Source organism: Colobus angolensis, unplaced genomic scaffold (genome assembly GCF_000951035.1).
Source record: "Colobus angolensis palliatus isolate OR3802 unplaced genomic scaffold, Cang.pa_1.0 Scaffold282, whole genome shotgun sequence".
NCBI classification, from domain to species: domain Eukaryota; kingdom Metazoa; phylum Chordata; class Mammalia; order Primates; family Cercopithecidae; genus Colobus; species Colobus angolensis.
The window spans coordinates 2,227,415-2,242,548 of NW_012116066.1; the positions used below are offsets into that span (position 1 = coordinate 2,227,415).

General features: G+C 34.7%; 1 protein-coding gene across 7 annotated transcripts in view; it reads left to right on the forward strand.

Moving 5' to 3' along the window:
- KLHL13 (kelch-like family member 13) overlaps nt 1–15,134 on the forward strand; it is a 220,059-nt gene that overhangs the window by 126,823 nt on the left and 78,102 nt on the right. Inside the window, exon 1 of one of the 7 annotated variants that reach the window (XM_011948704.1) lies at nt 10,041–10,528. The exons of 4 other annotated variants lie outside the window; for them this stretch is intronic. In XM_011948704.1, the coding sequence (XP_011804094.1) occupies nt 10,449–10,528 (80 nt within the window). In that variant the 5' untranslated portion in view covers nt 10,041–10,448. Of the gene's footprint in view, nt 1–10,040; nt 11,112–15,134 lie in introns of those variants that run through there. 2 more of the 7 variants (XM_011948703.1, XM_011948710.1) reach the window with 2 other exon arrangements.

The window sequence follows — 15,134 nt, forward strand, 5'->3', positions numbered from 1 at the left end:
CATGCCTGTAATCTGAGCACTATGGGAGGGTGAGGCAGGAGCCCAGGAGTTCAAGACCTTGGGAAATGTACTGAGACTTAGTCTCCATGAAAAATTTCTGTGATCATACCTTTAAACACACAAGTAAGCACCAGAGTGAGCCCCTAAAAAAAAAAAAAAAAAAAAAAAAAAAGAAAACACTGTGAGATGGGCAAGGAAAGCAGCGTTTTCCCTATTTTACAGATGGGGGAAGATAACACTGGAGGGCAGAAAGCTAATCAGGGACACAGCTGCAGTTGGACCACAGGTGCCTAGCTCTGCCCTCTTCTGCGTTCTTCCTCATGAAAAAAGTTTGAAATAAGTTTTTAACTTTTTAATCTGTATTACACAATCAAGATAATTTGTTTTCTGATTGTTGTACCTCTCAGTTTCCCACTTTGCATCTGTCTGTCTGCCTCTGCGCCTATCTGTCTGCCAGCTGGAGACCTTACTTTCAGACTCTCCCAGACCTAGAAGGATCTGGAATGTGGGAGGGCAAGATAATGGCTGTACAGTGTGCTATGGCAACTGGTGTTGAGCAGCCAGTGTTCATATGCTAAGGAAAGCCAGAGACTGAGAAAGAAAACAATCTTACTATAGCTAAGGGATATTCAGCAGGGGTTAGCAACCTTGAGTTTAAAGCAGTGTTTCTCTAATAGTTTAGTAGACCTGGTGTGATAACCGACTGTAGTACTTGTTGAGAATGCAGAGTACTGGGCCCCACCTCCAGATATCTACATTTTAAATAATCACCTCATGTGATTCTTATGCACACTAATGTTTAAGCACATCTGCCTTAAAGGTAAACAACTTTTCTTTTGGTATATGTATTGCAGCATAAAGAAAAGAGCCATTTTTCTCTCAGCAACTTCTGTGTTCCATGTAAAACCATATTAACCAGGGCAGTGGGGAGCAAGGGGCAAGCAAGAGTGATGAATGACAGATATTATTTGCACACATTGCTGTATGTACATCTGAAGCATGTTACAATAGCTACTGTTAATTGTGGTACTTTGACATATTTTATAAAGGTTTGTGTATATTTTAGACACGAGGGGCAGAAAGATTTCTACCAAAAGGTGAAAAATAAGTGAGTTTTGATATTTTAATAACCTCTCCCAGTTGTTCTTACTGTAAAGTAATTTAAAAAACTGTATAGAAAACTAGGCTATTCAGGGTTCTGGTAGTTATGGGTTTACTGTAACAATGTATTTACACTAATTTGTGTTTCCTATGTGTATATCTAGTCTGCCTGATTAGATTATAATGGTCTTGTGGCCAGGGAACATGTGTTCTTTTGTATATTTGTAACATCTGGCAAAGTCATAAGTTCTTGATACTTATTGATGACTGAAATAACTCACTCAGCATGTATCTCCTTTCTAGGGGTTTTGGGCTAGGCAGAGTAAGTTGATTGATTTCATTTGTGAAGTTATAGGAGATTATCTTACACTGTCAGTAATGGTTAATATACTAAGAAGTTTTCAGTTGAAATAAATGCATTTTAGTTGACAGATGTGAAAGTGTGGTCCTAATTAATAAATGTACTTTTTCCCTGTTTAGAGTATCCATTCAAGCTTGATCTTGCCTCTTCACCCTTTTTGGAATACATGTTATGTTGTTCTGTGCTTTACAAATCTGAATATGAAAAATTGGTATTTCTAGAAACCCCTAAACATAAATATTTTTGTTTAATTTCTGAACAATATCATAGAAATTTAAACAAAAGGCTAGACCCTGTAGTGGAAGACTCATAAAAATGCTCAAGTGTCTCTGACTTAAATCAAGCTGAATAAGGAATTAATGAATAAATATATGCTAGCTAAAGGGAAAATGTATTTCACTCAGTGTTATGTAGCTTCAGAATTCCATGAGAAGTAACTGATTATTTAAAACATATATTTGATTTTGAAGACATGAAGTGGTTCTGAACTTATTAGTTGAAGTAGACAGACATAGAAAGGAAGTCAGGAAACCCAGATTTAGATTACCTCTAGCTTAAATCTAGATTCAACCTAGAAGATGAATTCTGTTTTTATTCAAAATGGAATTTACTTTAGTTAGTAACAGACCATGAGATAAAGGAAAAGAAATGATTTCCCTTTCATTGGATAGCCATTGCATCCAAATAATAAAGCTAAACCTAATGCCAAAACAAGCTGTGATTATTTTACAACACATAAACACTTGATGTGGCATGTGCTAATGATGTTGTACATCATAGGATTTTAATTTAATTTCTGTTTGCAGGCATAGCAATTTTAAATTACACACTTTTCAGCTAGCGTCTACAATTTAGACCTATGACCATACACTTGGCATCTTTCAGTATAACTGTCTCTGTACTCTTTACTTGTTTGTAGAATTTAAAATCACTAGAGAGAAGAATTCTAAATTGGAAAATGAAAAGGATCTGGAAATAGTCATGAAAACAGAGGTATTGGCCAGGTTGCTAAGTCTCTTGGATAGTGCCATAGTGGGCAAATAACATGACCATAGGACATCTTTAAGAAAACTGTTGGGTTTCATGTTATGGCAATGGGTCACAAGGTTCAAGTTTGAAATTGAGCCTTTTATGAAGTGTAAGATTTTCTCATTCATTATTTGGTCAAAACCTTTTATTTTTAGACAACAATAGTTTCTGTGGACATATGTATAGGAAATTCAGTTTTAATAATTAAGCCTATGAAATGGTAAAAAATTAAAGCAATTGAATATAAACAGCTCTTTCTCATAGAAAATTTAAATAGTGTTAAATAGTCTTAATTAGTCGTTAGGATTAACTTTCTGTGAAAGTGCTGCTGGTTAGCAAAATGTTATTTTGATTACTCTATCAGTATTTTTAACCGATATTTATAAATAGGAAGAGGAAGAGATTGGATAACCAGGTAATCTTCTAACCTCATTTTTGGTTATAACATTTATGATGCACGTGTGAATGTTATATCCAACTTTTTGGATGTAAATATACATTTTTCAAGGTAGTAGCACTATTTCACTAATTTAAAATTGGGATGTTGAGGAAAATATACTCTTCTAAAGATCTTTCAGAAATTCAGATTTGTATAAAAGTATAGATATTTCTGAAATAATATAGAACATGGCAAATGTTGAATTTGTTTAACTGGCGTGTCTTTTGAGATTTGGTAGGTGATGTGCTTATTACTGAAAAATTTTTCAACCATCATAAATAAACATTGTTAGAAATTGTTTATTCTTACCAAAATAGTGCAGGATTTACAAATATAAAGCTTTCAGTATTCCTTATGTCATCTTCATGCCACTTTGGCAGTCTTGCTTCCATATTTGATGCTACCAAAATTAAAACAAATAAGTGAAACTATTTGGAAAGCTTCATATGAATGTATTTTCATTCACTAGAGACATATTCTTAATTGTTCAGTTGCACTGTACATTTTAAGTGGCTTTTTAGTTTGATAAGTTTACAGATTCAATCAGAAAAGCTAACAATGGCTTGACTGTTTTATTTACTCAAAGTAGTTTGAGGAGATGCTTAGGAAGTTGCTGAGAGATGATTAAACAGGTGAGTGATCACTATTTCAGGTGATAGAGATTTTTTACTGGAATGATTTATTTTATTTAAGAAAGTATATGTATATTCTGGACGATTTCCTTCAATATATGCTTATTTTTAATAAGATAGTATGTTTCTGTATATTTTTTCATTTTAAGGAGATTATAGCCTAAAATTATCAAATTAACAGATAAATATCCCTCTTAATTTCTGCTTGTGGTAATAGCAGGTTTAGCAAGTGTTTTAAAAATCCTTCAGGATATATTCTGGCTTCAATATATAATTCTGATTTTCACTCTTCTGCTTATAAATTTCCCTTTCAGTTTACTCAACAAATACTTATTGAGTGCTTTCCAATGGGCCAGGAATGGTGCTTGATTAGGAAGATACAAAGATTTAGGGATTCCTTCTTGAGGGACACATAGGAATTTGGGAAAGACATCTTGGGCAGATGAAGTAAAATAGCTATAGCACAGGTTGTGGTAATAGCATGGCATCTTTTTGGAGAATTGGATATATTACCCCTACTGATGATGATAAATTGTTTCTCTGTATTGCTCTTATCAAACAGTTTAAAAAAGGTAATCTAAAATCACATATGTAAATAGTAAATAGTATATATATTTAAAAACCATTGATTTGCCAGGTGCAGTGGCTCAAGGCTGTAATCCCACCAATTTGAGAGGTCGAGGTGGGTGGATCACTTGAGGCCAGGAGTTCAAGACCAGCCTGGCCAACATGATAAAAACCCATCTCTGTTAAAAATACAAAAAATTAGCCGGACGTGGTGGCACATGCCTGTAATCCCAGGTATTCGGGAATTTGAGGCAGGAGAATTGCTTGAACCTGGGAGGCGGAAGTTGCAGTGAGCCAAGATTGTGTCACTGCACTCCAGCCTGGGCTACAGAATGAGACTCTGTCTCAAAAATAAATAAATAAAATAAAATAAAATAAAATAAAATAAAAACCATTGATTTCCACTGCCACAACCCCAAGCATACACAAACGTCCTGGTTTGGAGTTTAAAGCATTTTTTAAATAAACAGATGGCAATACTTTGAAGCATACATGGGTAGGAAAAAAAAAAGAAAGAAAGAAAAGCCGTAAAGAGTGTGGATAGTGCCAGAAAACAAAATGAAGAAGGAAGGGCAAGAACTTCTGAATTTCCCATTCAGTGTTACTCCTTTTTTCAGCCTTAGTGAAAGAGTAAAGGTAGTCAGAATCTGTGGATCATTGGGCCCCCAACAACTGTAACTTTGTTCTCTGCTCAGTCTCTCTGTATTTTTGCCCACTTACCCCAGTTCCTGTCTTAGCCCCATAACCTCTTTCATCTGACACCCAACTATAAAAAGTATTATGTAAATTTCAGCAATTACTACCACTCTGGCTTTCTTTTCCCCTTACAGCCAGTCATTACCTTCCTCACCCCTATTGTCTTCTCCTTTGGACCCATTATCTAGTGTTCCTGCCTCTTCAACACACCAGCATCTCTTATTGCTGTTTTCTCTCTGCCCAACATGGGCATACTTATGCCCAACATATTTATGCCCAACATAAATAAATATTTATTTATTTATTTATTTATCTTAATAAGATAAGGGATATTTATCTTCTTATCCTATGGCAATGTTACAGATAGGAAGAATACTGCCCTTCACATTGCTTACGCCATCATGGTGTGAGGAATTCTCTGTGCATATACATGAGTGTGTGCCTGCATAGCATTGTTTGTATTGTTTGATGATTTTGACTAATTTATATTGTTTGATACCTTTGATATAAATCCAAGGCATAGTCATAGCTACAAAAGGGGATGTCTTTGTAGATTCTTTGTTGGCCTACTAGGTTTCACACTGTTCTGTTAAGGAAATTTCCAATGTAAAACTTTCCAGTGTAGTTGTCTTTGAGAAATATCTGGGATTTTCCATTTTTTATTGTGGCAAGGCTGCATATCTGAGTATCTAGTAAGAAATTTTTAATGTATCTGATGATTTCCTGAAACAAATAAAGGAGACACACTCATGCACGAATATATAGTCATATATGTGTATAAAAGACACACACAAACACACATGCATGTAACTGTATAAGTGTACATAGCCATGAATGTGAACAATTTTATTTCCTGTAAGAAGGAACCCTTAATGTATCAAGAATTTTGCTCTGCTGTCCAGAATTTTTTGTGTGTTTTAAAGGGTTTAACAGTCCTATTTGTTTGCCATCCAAGTACTTTTACTGATTGGTGGAACATAAACAAAGCACACAATTTGGCATGATCTGCAGTCTTGTCTGAGCATTGTGAATAACATGGATATTTTAGATTAATCTGAAGAGACATTTCAGAACTGAAAAGATTACACAGTGTCTGTTCATACAAACTCTGACTAGGGCGATTAGTCTTTAGCTGTACCTACCACAGTATTAACCAAAACTTGCACGAAAAGGTAGATAATTTCTTAGGGGACATCAGGAAAAAAATGGAGCAAGAGATTAGAAACATGATATATTAGTTCATTTGGTGAGGTGGTACTGGTGACAAACTGTAGCAGTCAGTTAGCAAATTAAGTTTTACTATAAAATTATTTAGGAACATTTACACTGAGAAAAAATATCAGAGTATTGGCAATATATTTACCTTTTCTCTCATACCGTGACTGCTTAAGTTATACTTACATTTTTTTCCTGAACATTCTTAAACATCTTCTGGAATTAAGATTTTGGAAATGGTTCTTCATGCACAGCTTTTCTTTTATGGTATTTTTCTCCCACTTCTATTTTTCATTGAACATATAATTGGAAGAGTTGATATCTCTTTGTAGTCCTGTTTCTTTAGAATACATTGAGACATTTATAGAATGTGGTTCACTTCAAATAGAAACATGCATCTTGTGGAATGGTCTCATTGGGAAGAACAGTAGGGATTCTACAAGAGTCCTATACTAGGAGATTGAAATTTGGTTTCTAGTTCCTCTTTTACTGCTAGCTTGTGATACAACATTGGGCAAGTTAGCGTCTCTGGGTTTCAGTGTTTTCATTTATGCAATGAGGGTACTGAGAAAAATGAATTCTTAGAGTCCTAAAATTTCAAAAAATCTTCTCCTTTTACATTCTAAGAGTTGGCTCTTTTTGTAGCTTTGGCCAAGACCCATCATTGTCCTTTGTTTGTTACATCTCTGAGCTATGCATTTCACAGGTATTTTTAAACGGATTAATATTCATAAAATGTGTTGAAGAGCTTTTATGTATGATGTCTTTCTCTCCTGTTTTATGCAATTGTACATAATAGAAACCAAGTGTTCTGTAATCAAAATAAGTGTTTCCTATGATGTGACCAAGGGTTTTTTGACATTTGCTATTCTAAATATTAAAATAGTAGGACACTGGGCCTGCATAAAATTATATTTAAAATATGTGTTTAATCATTTTTGTTCATTCCATAGGTGAACATATTTTTAGTTCTAGAATGTAATGGGAATTATAATTACACTCCATAGTTATGACTGGATTCTCCACCAGGGTAGTAACATCTGATTTGTTTGGATGCTGCCAACTCGTAATTGGGATGATTTTACCTGGCTGAAGTTTATTTCTAAATGATATGTGAGGAATAGTGTTGTTAAGTGAATTAATAGTGTAAAGTATTGTTCATGAACTGTATTTCTGATTAAAGGGATTATTATTATTATTATGTTTTGAGACGGAGTCTCACTCTGTCATCCAGCCAGTGCAGAGGCACGATCTCAGCTCACTGCAAGCTCCGCCTCCCGGGTTCACACAATTGTCCTGCCTCAGCCTCCCAAGTAGCTGGGACTACAGGCACCTGCCACCACACACGACTAATTTTTTGTACTTTTAGTGGAGACGGGGTTTCACCGTGTTAGCCAGGATGGTCTCGATCTCCTGACCTCGTGATCTGCCCACCTCGGCCTCCCAAAGTGCTGGGATTACAGGTGTGAGCCACCACGCGCGGCCTAAAGGGATTATTTTTAAGGACTTTGGCATAGTAGTTGTTTGCTCATGAGAGGTAATTATAAGTGACTTAATAATTTATTAAAGGAAAAGTAAGAACTAAATATATATACATCTCTACCATCAGATATAATGCTTTTAGGGTTTTAGGTGTTTTAGAGTGCTGAGGATGGAGTGTAGGGAGGTAGCCATACTTTCTTTTCACTCTGAACAAATAATAAAATTATTGGAGTACCACAGAAACAAATATTAAATATTAAGTCTGCAAGGAATCTAGACTGAAAATTGACATAGAAGATTCGTGGTATTAGATAGTTTCTTTGGAGCCTAATGAAATTAGACAAAAATATGTTGGTTTTTTTGAATCAGTTGATTGTTTATAGAAGAATAATAACTTATAGAAGAATATTCTTGTAGAAGAATGATAATCTTTACAATAAAGTGATCTTCACTTGTTTGTGGTGGTTCCCTTTTTGGGAATTTGGAAAACTCTACCTTAACTTGCCTGTTTTCCACTCATCAATGTTTGAGAAGCCTTCATAGACAGATAAACTGCTGGAAACACTTCACTACCATGTTTTTACACAGGTTTTTGGATCTTTATTCTCAGAAGGTGAAGTAGGGCGGCCACTGTGGCTCACGCCTTTAATTCCGGCACTTTGGGAGGCCAAGGCGGGTGGATCACCTGAGGTCAAGAGTTCGAGACCAGTCTGACCAATATGGTGAAACCTTGTCTCTACTGAAAATACAAAAATTAGCCAGGCATGGTGGCAGGTGCATGTAATCCCAGCTACTCAAGAGGCTGAGGCAGGAGAATTGCTGCAACCTGAAAGGCAGAGGTTGCAATGAGCCTGGATTGTGCCACTGCACTCCAGCCTGGGTGACAAAGGGAGACTCCATCTCAGAAAAGCAAGCAAACAAAAAGATCCATAAGCTGGAAAATAATTGAATTTCTTTTCTAAAACATCACCTCCTTACTAAAAAATATATAGCTGCTTTATGTTTTATATTTTTAAATGTTTGCAAATGCTTCGGGTTTTGAAAATTTATTTGAAACTCACTGTGGAATAAGACATTTCAAACTTGATGTGTTCATACGTGTGTGTGGCTGTGTGTGTGTATGCGTGTGTGTGTGTATGTATTTCTCCTTCTATGGATTTCAAACAAGTTGCCTGTGCTGATTATACCTGAGGGCTTTCTGCTATATAACCATTAAGGATTATTGCAGAAAGCCTTCTAATGTAAAATATTGGCTGTAATTTATGCGTATTAGTGGCAGGTTAAAAAAAAACTTTTAAATATATGTTGGCCACTAACGCATTGATAAATATTCCTTTTTCTGATTCCTTTGACGATTTCTATGAGTGCGTTTTGTGCGTGAGTACTAAAAGGAGTTGGACATACAATTTAACCCTTTAAATTGCTTGACTGGGTTTTTGAGGGCTGTTTCTTTTGTATGATAGGTTGACTAAAAATTGTATGTAAGGTAATGATGGTTGACATAATTTTAATATTTACAAAGTTCATATATTACTTGTCAGTCTTTCAAAGTAAGCTTTCTCTTTCCATATATGTATGTATGTATGTGTATATGTACATCCTGCATGTACATATATGTTTTGTGCTTCACAGGAAAATAGTAGTTTGTCTTTTTGCCTTGATATTGGTCTGTATCTTAAAAGGAAGGTGTTTGTGATTACATTAGCTGATTTTATGCTGTATTTCTCATATATTAAATTTGGTATTTTGGAATTTTTGAAAATAGTTCCTTACTATAGAAACATTCATGTGTGTTTCTAAAATGCAGATGAAAAAGCCTCTTCGGGACTAAATCTCAGTTTTTAAAAACTAGGAATAATTTGGAAAGAGTATCCGAAAGCCAACTATTTAAGTTGGAAGCATGAGTTTATTGTTTGGATACAGACTTGAAAGTAAATATGAGCTCTTTGTCCCTGCAGTGATTTTTAAAAATAGGTAGTGGCTTTCATGTCAATCGTGGTCTGCCTTTACTAAACTTGCATTGATGGAAATGGATAATTCTGTTTTTAGGTAGAAGCAGAAGGGTACTATGATCGTGAATTGCCTATATCAGAAGTAAAATTCTTCAGCCTATAAATAAAGAGTTCAGCATAATACTCATTTAACCTATATTCACTTTTTAGAATTGTGTAGAAAATTTGTGAGTTTGTTTTGGTGCTTTAAACAGAAGCTTAAAAGTCACTTTCAGGGCATTTACAATGCTGTTTTCTGGCAGTATTTTAAAACAATATAGATGAACCCTTTATTTGCCATTGCTTTCATGAAACACCTCAAGCTGCTGTTGACAGCAGCTTCAATTTTTGAACCTCCTTGACAATCGCTAATCCCTATAGGTTACCGGACCCGCTGTTGAGCTTTGGAGTGGTCCCTGCTGGACACCTGCTTGGCCAGTGGCTTTGGTCTTTCCTCTAGGCAATTTGTGAGCTGTTTGCGGGGGAGGGAGGGGAGGAGTAAGGGGGGTGAACAAGAGGGGAAAGGAGAGAGAAGGGGAGGGCAGTATTGAATTAGATTGTTGATAGCGTCCCTCTGAGTACTGCTATTAAGATCATGCTACTCTGTACTTCTCTGCTGCAGAAGACAGAGTGATATTTGTGTTACTATAGCATGTTGTAAATGTATGAGATTTTGCTCATCTCAGCTTGGAAATAAGAATAGGGAAAGGAGAGCAACTTGAATCAGAAGCTACTAGAAGAGCCTGCAGAGTTCTGCAGCAGTTTATATTCTTCTTACATTTTGCCTTCTCCTAGCTGGAAAACAGAGGGACTGGAATTTTTGAAACGGGCTTTTCCCATAATGGCATTCTTGTATTGTGTGGCCAGAGCTTGCACAGGAGGAAAGCAGGCTGCTGAATTGAGTCACTGATCTCTGTTAGCGGTGGCCCAAGGCTATGCTGAGGTTTATATCTCATTTGTATTGTTGCAGCTCAAAAGAAGATTGTTCAGAGGATGACAAGTGTATTCTGAGTAGGTATGTTGTTTCATTTTCATATGAAACCCATCTATGTTTTTTCTTGCTACTATTGGTCAGAAATCAGGTTAATAGGTGCAGAATATAGTACAGTGCTGCAGTATCCCTGTTAAGGTAGAACAATGGTATTGTAAGCTTAAAAAAAAAAAAAAAAGCCTGGTTGCTTTTATTAAATAAAGCTGCATTGTATGGTATGCATAGTGCAGTCTTAAAAAAAAATATACTGCAGTCAGCGCTTTTCTGGCACTATTGTTGAGTTGGAATGATAGAATCATTATATTGCTTTAGGGGACAGAGGAATTTAAGGAGGTACCTTACAGCCCTATTTTACAGATTGGAAGCATCGGTTTAAGGGCACTGGCAGAATCCTTTGCTTGTTCTCCGCGGCAGCCACTGCTGTGTCAGTACAGTGTGGAATGGAAGTCCTAGTTGGTAGTCTGTTATGGAAACGCTCTTTACTGTTATTGTAGTACCGTGGTGACAACATGCCATTGAAATGGAAAACGAGCTCTCCTGCTATCTGGAAATTCCCAGTTCCTGTGCTTAAAACATCCAGGTCAACTCCACTTTCTCCAGCATACATGTAAGTGAGAGAAAATAGGATATTAAAGTGGTATTTCATTCATGAATCTACCTTGTGGCAAAACGGGGGCGGGGGAGCCCCCAAACAGCAAAATCCAAAAACCTACAGGATTAAAAACCTCAAGCTTGCTTACATTTAAAGATGTTGGCATGCCCACACTTCATCATTGTTTTGTTTTTCTAAAGTTTATGTTTATTTAAAGTGTTTAATGGTAATCTAATCACCAGTGTGAAAGTACAAAGGCATAACTAAGGAATTGCAAAAGAATTAACTTTAATATTTAACATATGTTGGATTTGTTTGAATTTTTGAATATCTAAAACGCTTAGGATGACTTTTTCTGTGTAATGGCATTAAAAAACTGATGGTGGTGTGTTAAATATGGTAATGCCTCTATACTATTTTTTCATGAATTAAAAGCAGAGCTAACATGGATCAGAAAATGAGTCTTTTAATTGAGACTTTTATACTTTAGTTGTGTATGAATATTAATATGTTTAATATTACATATTTCTCAGCTTTATCATTCAAGTTCTCAAGTGTAAGTTTGAATTCGTGCATATTGTATCTCTATGAGCAGTTATTTATATTATGGGGGTTGAAAAAGTATTCTGCAAATGTCTGTTTTAAAAATATATTTTAAGTAAATATGTACTGAAGTGCACTGGGAAGTCTTTCTAGAAATTTTCAAAATTTTTGAAAATCTTTTTAAATTTGCAGTGTTGCTTTAAAGGCAAAATCCAGGAGACATAATAAAATGTTCTCTTTGTTCATGATCCTTTTTGGTGGAGTAAAACCGAATCTTTTTTTAAAGAAAATATTAGTACGAGAAAAGCTTTTGAAAAGAATGTTTTAAATTTGAGTGTTCCTTTAAAAATATTTATCAGTAGGAAAGATGTGGAAAACTTCTCCTGCCTTAGTTTAATTGTGTATTTAGAGCTGTGGTGAGTTGCCATTTTTTAACTTAGTTTTTGTTTTATGTGAGGTAGAGATGCACAATTACATCTATCTCATTCTTTGAAAGGCTTTCAGATGCTGAGAAAGTGTGGTTATGCTCTCAGTCCAAAAGAAGCAACTCCCTGGAAATTGCTGAAAAATGAGGCCATTTCAGAATTAAATCCTGTCATCATTTTATTTTCAGATTTTTTAATGCTTATTTCTGTTTATGTTCCAGAATATTTTTATCTCTTTGGGTGTTACGCTTGTTTTCTATGAAGTAAAAAAATAGGCTAGTTTGTAAAAATAAACCAGCTATATTTGTTTTTCAAAAACTGTGTTTGTCAAAAGCACAAATTAATGGAGGTGACAAGTTAATGGAGGTGAGAAGTTAATGGAACTCTTTCAAATAATCTGAGAAAATAGGATGCTTCCTGACTTTATGCATCTTAACTTACAAGAAATGACTAAAGATTTACCCAAAGCAACTTTATTATAAAAACAAAACAAAACCTCACTAAAATCAGGTTAAAATGAATAATGGTTATTAATGTTTCTAATATTCATGCTATATTTGATTGTCCAAAAGATCCAAATTGCAGCCCTTATTGCAGCTGATTTGTCGACTTTTAGAGATGATGAAATAAATGCCCATATTTTATTAATTCATACTAGCCACAAGCTCAGATACAACTCAACACAACATTTTAAATTAATCACTTTCTTCCTTTTAAGTACTTACCTCTTTGACCTGATGATATGAGTGAATCAATTTAGGAGATAGAACCTACAAAATATAATAGATCTTGCATGTTGACTATTGGTTGCTGGTAGTACACATAGGTAGAATGGAAAAATATATTTGAAGAGCTTATGGTAGGCTGGAGTATTTTGACATTGTTACAGACTATTTTGACATTTTAACACTACATTATTGAATTGGTCTTAACTTTTCTTTATATGTATATTAATACTTAATAGTAAGTAAATATGCACAGATAGAAATTTATGTGAAATGTAGCAAGACTAGCTTGGGGAGGTTAAATCAGGTTTTTAAATATGTTGTTTAGTTTTTGACCGTTTTAGATCACAGTTCATTACCTCACTTGGCCAAAAATAAAAGCATCATGTTTAACATGTTTTTCTCATCAGTACTTCTCTATATTCCTCAACACATTTACACACAAAATGATACTTAAGTATAGCATAATTTCACTTCAAAAATGATAAAGACTAAATTAGATTACTGGGTCAAGTAACGTTATATTTGTTCTCACAATTTGGCTGGCAGACATAGGTTTAAATGGTTACTTGTGTCTTTTGGGTCTAAACTCTGCATTGAAATGGAATTGTTCAATTCTGACTCCTCAATAAATTGTGATATATAGGAAATTTACCTGTAAAATCATGTATAAGTATTTAAAGTATTATTTTGAATATAGAATTCTTCATAGGTGATATAGAATCTTGTTGTATGTATGCTTGCATAGCATCAGTATTGGTTTGTAATGTTTTATCATTACTTACCATGCTTTGTCAAATATATATTACGTGATTTTCATTGAAGACTTGTGTACTTTGTCAAAGACTGAAATTTCAATATGAAATATTTTAGGTAGTAGTAAAAATGTGTTATAGTGATTGAGCATGTGTGGGAAAAATCTAAAGGCTCTTTATGGTCTCTTTCTAAACCCAGTGTATGTGCTTCTTCGCTGTAGCTCTTTCATTGATGCTACAGATAGGGCAGTACTGCTGTGCTAGTGAAGGCTACAATAGAGAACATTTTACTTACTACAAACATTGAACAGCAAGACTATTTTACTTTTTTCCTTGTGGGTTTAAAGTCCATGTTTGTTTTCTTTCTGTTTGTTTAGAACTTGCATGATAGTTGAAATGTCCCAACATTTTTAAGATTTCTCTATGATGAAGACTATAGTATTTGTGGCAATATTAGGAGAAATAACATCTTATATAGTATAAAGCACTTAAAAATTTGCTGTAATGTCATACTAGAAAAGTGGGATATCTTAAATACAAAAGATTCAGGAAAATAATACTTCAGTCTCTAGATTGATTGATGATCAAATAGTCTTTATTGGGTACATATATTCTTTCAGCTTTAGGTTTGAGCACTTGCAGGGTGGTGTGCCATCTATGTGGATTTCTGAAGGGATTGTCTTGATAGAAGTAGAGTACTTGGTGACATGTGTTTGCTTCGCACTCTGTTCAACAGTAGGTTGAAGTTCAACCTTAGCCTGAGGGAGGATCTCCTGGCCAGTGTAAACTGCATTAGTAAAGACTCTGCCCCTGTCAGGTGCAAACCATATAAATTACTCTGTCATTTTGCCTAAATTAATAAAGCTGAAAGGGCAATCACATCTAAGTGTTTTTATGATGTTTAGGTATTCATTGTTTTAAAACAGCAAACGGTTCCTTCAGGCTAATATTATAGGGTTAATGCCTTGTTAGATGCTAAGGGCACACTGAAATAGAACAAAATTAGCACTAGTGATCCTTTCATCTTTTCTTTTCCAGCAGCGAGTTTTGACAATAATAGGGTGGCAAGGAGGAAGGCAATTAGGTAAGAATTAACCAGTGAAATATAACAATGAATTCTAGCAAGACAGACCCTGTGAGTTGTTTTCCTTAGAATGTTACCTTTCTCAGTCTAAAAGACAATGAATGTTAGTGAACTAGACTTGCTCTCCTTTAGTCTCTGCACTTATATTCAGTTAGCTTCCTATTTATGGTTATTTTGTTTGATATGTAAAAAATATTTTTATGGTAAATGCCAATAACACAGCATTTTATAGTAATTGCTACTATAACTTCTTCAATAAAATTCAGTGCCTGGTATTTCCTGAGAAAAGATTGTGTATATTGTATAAATGCTCCTTGTTTGTAGGTGATTCACAGCACAGACATAATAAAAATATGAATTTTCTAAATTTGACATGTTTCTATCCCGTAAGATTGTCTTTTCTTTCTAATTTAGTAAATAAAACAAAACTTTGTCGTTACAGAAATCTTTCTTGTCTAGCAAAATACTTATTAAATTGATAATCATTCATGGTTAGAGAAATATTT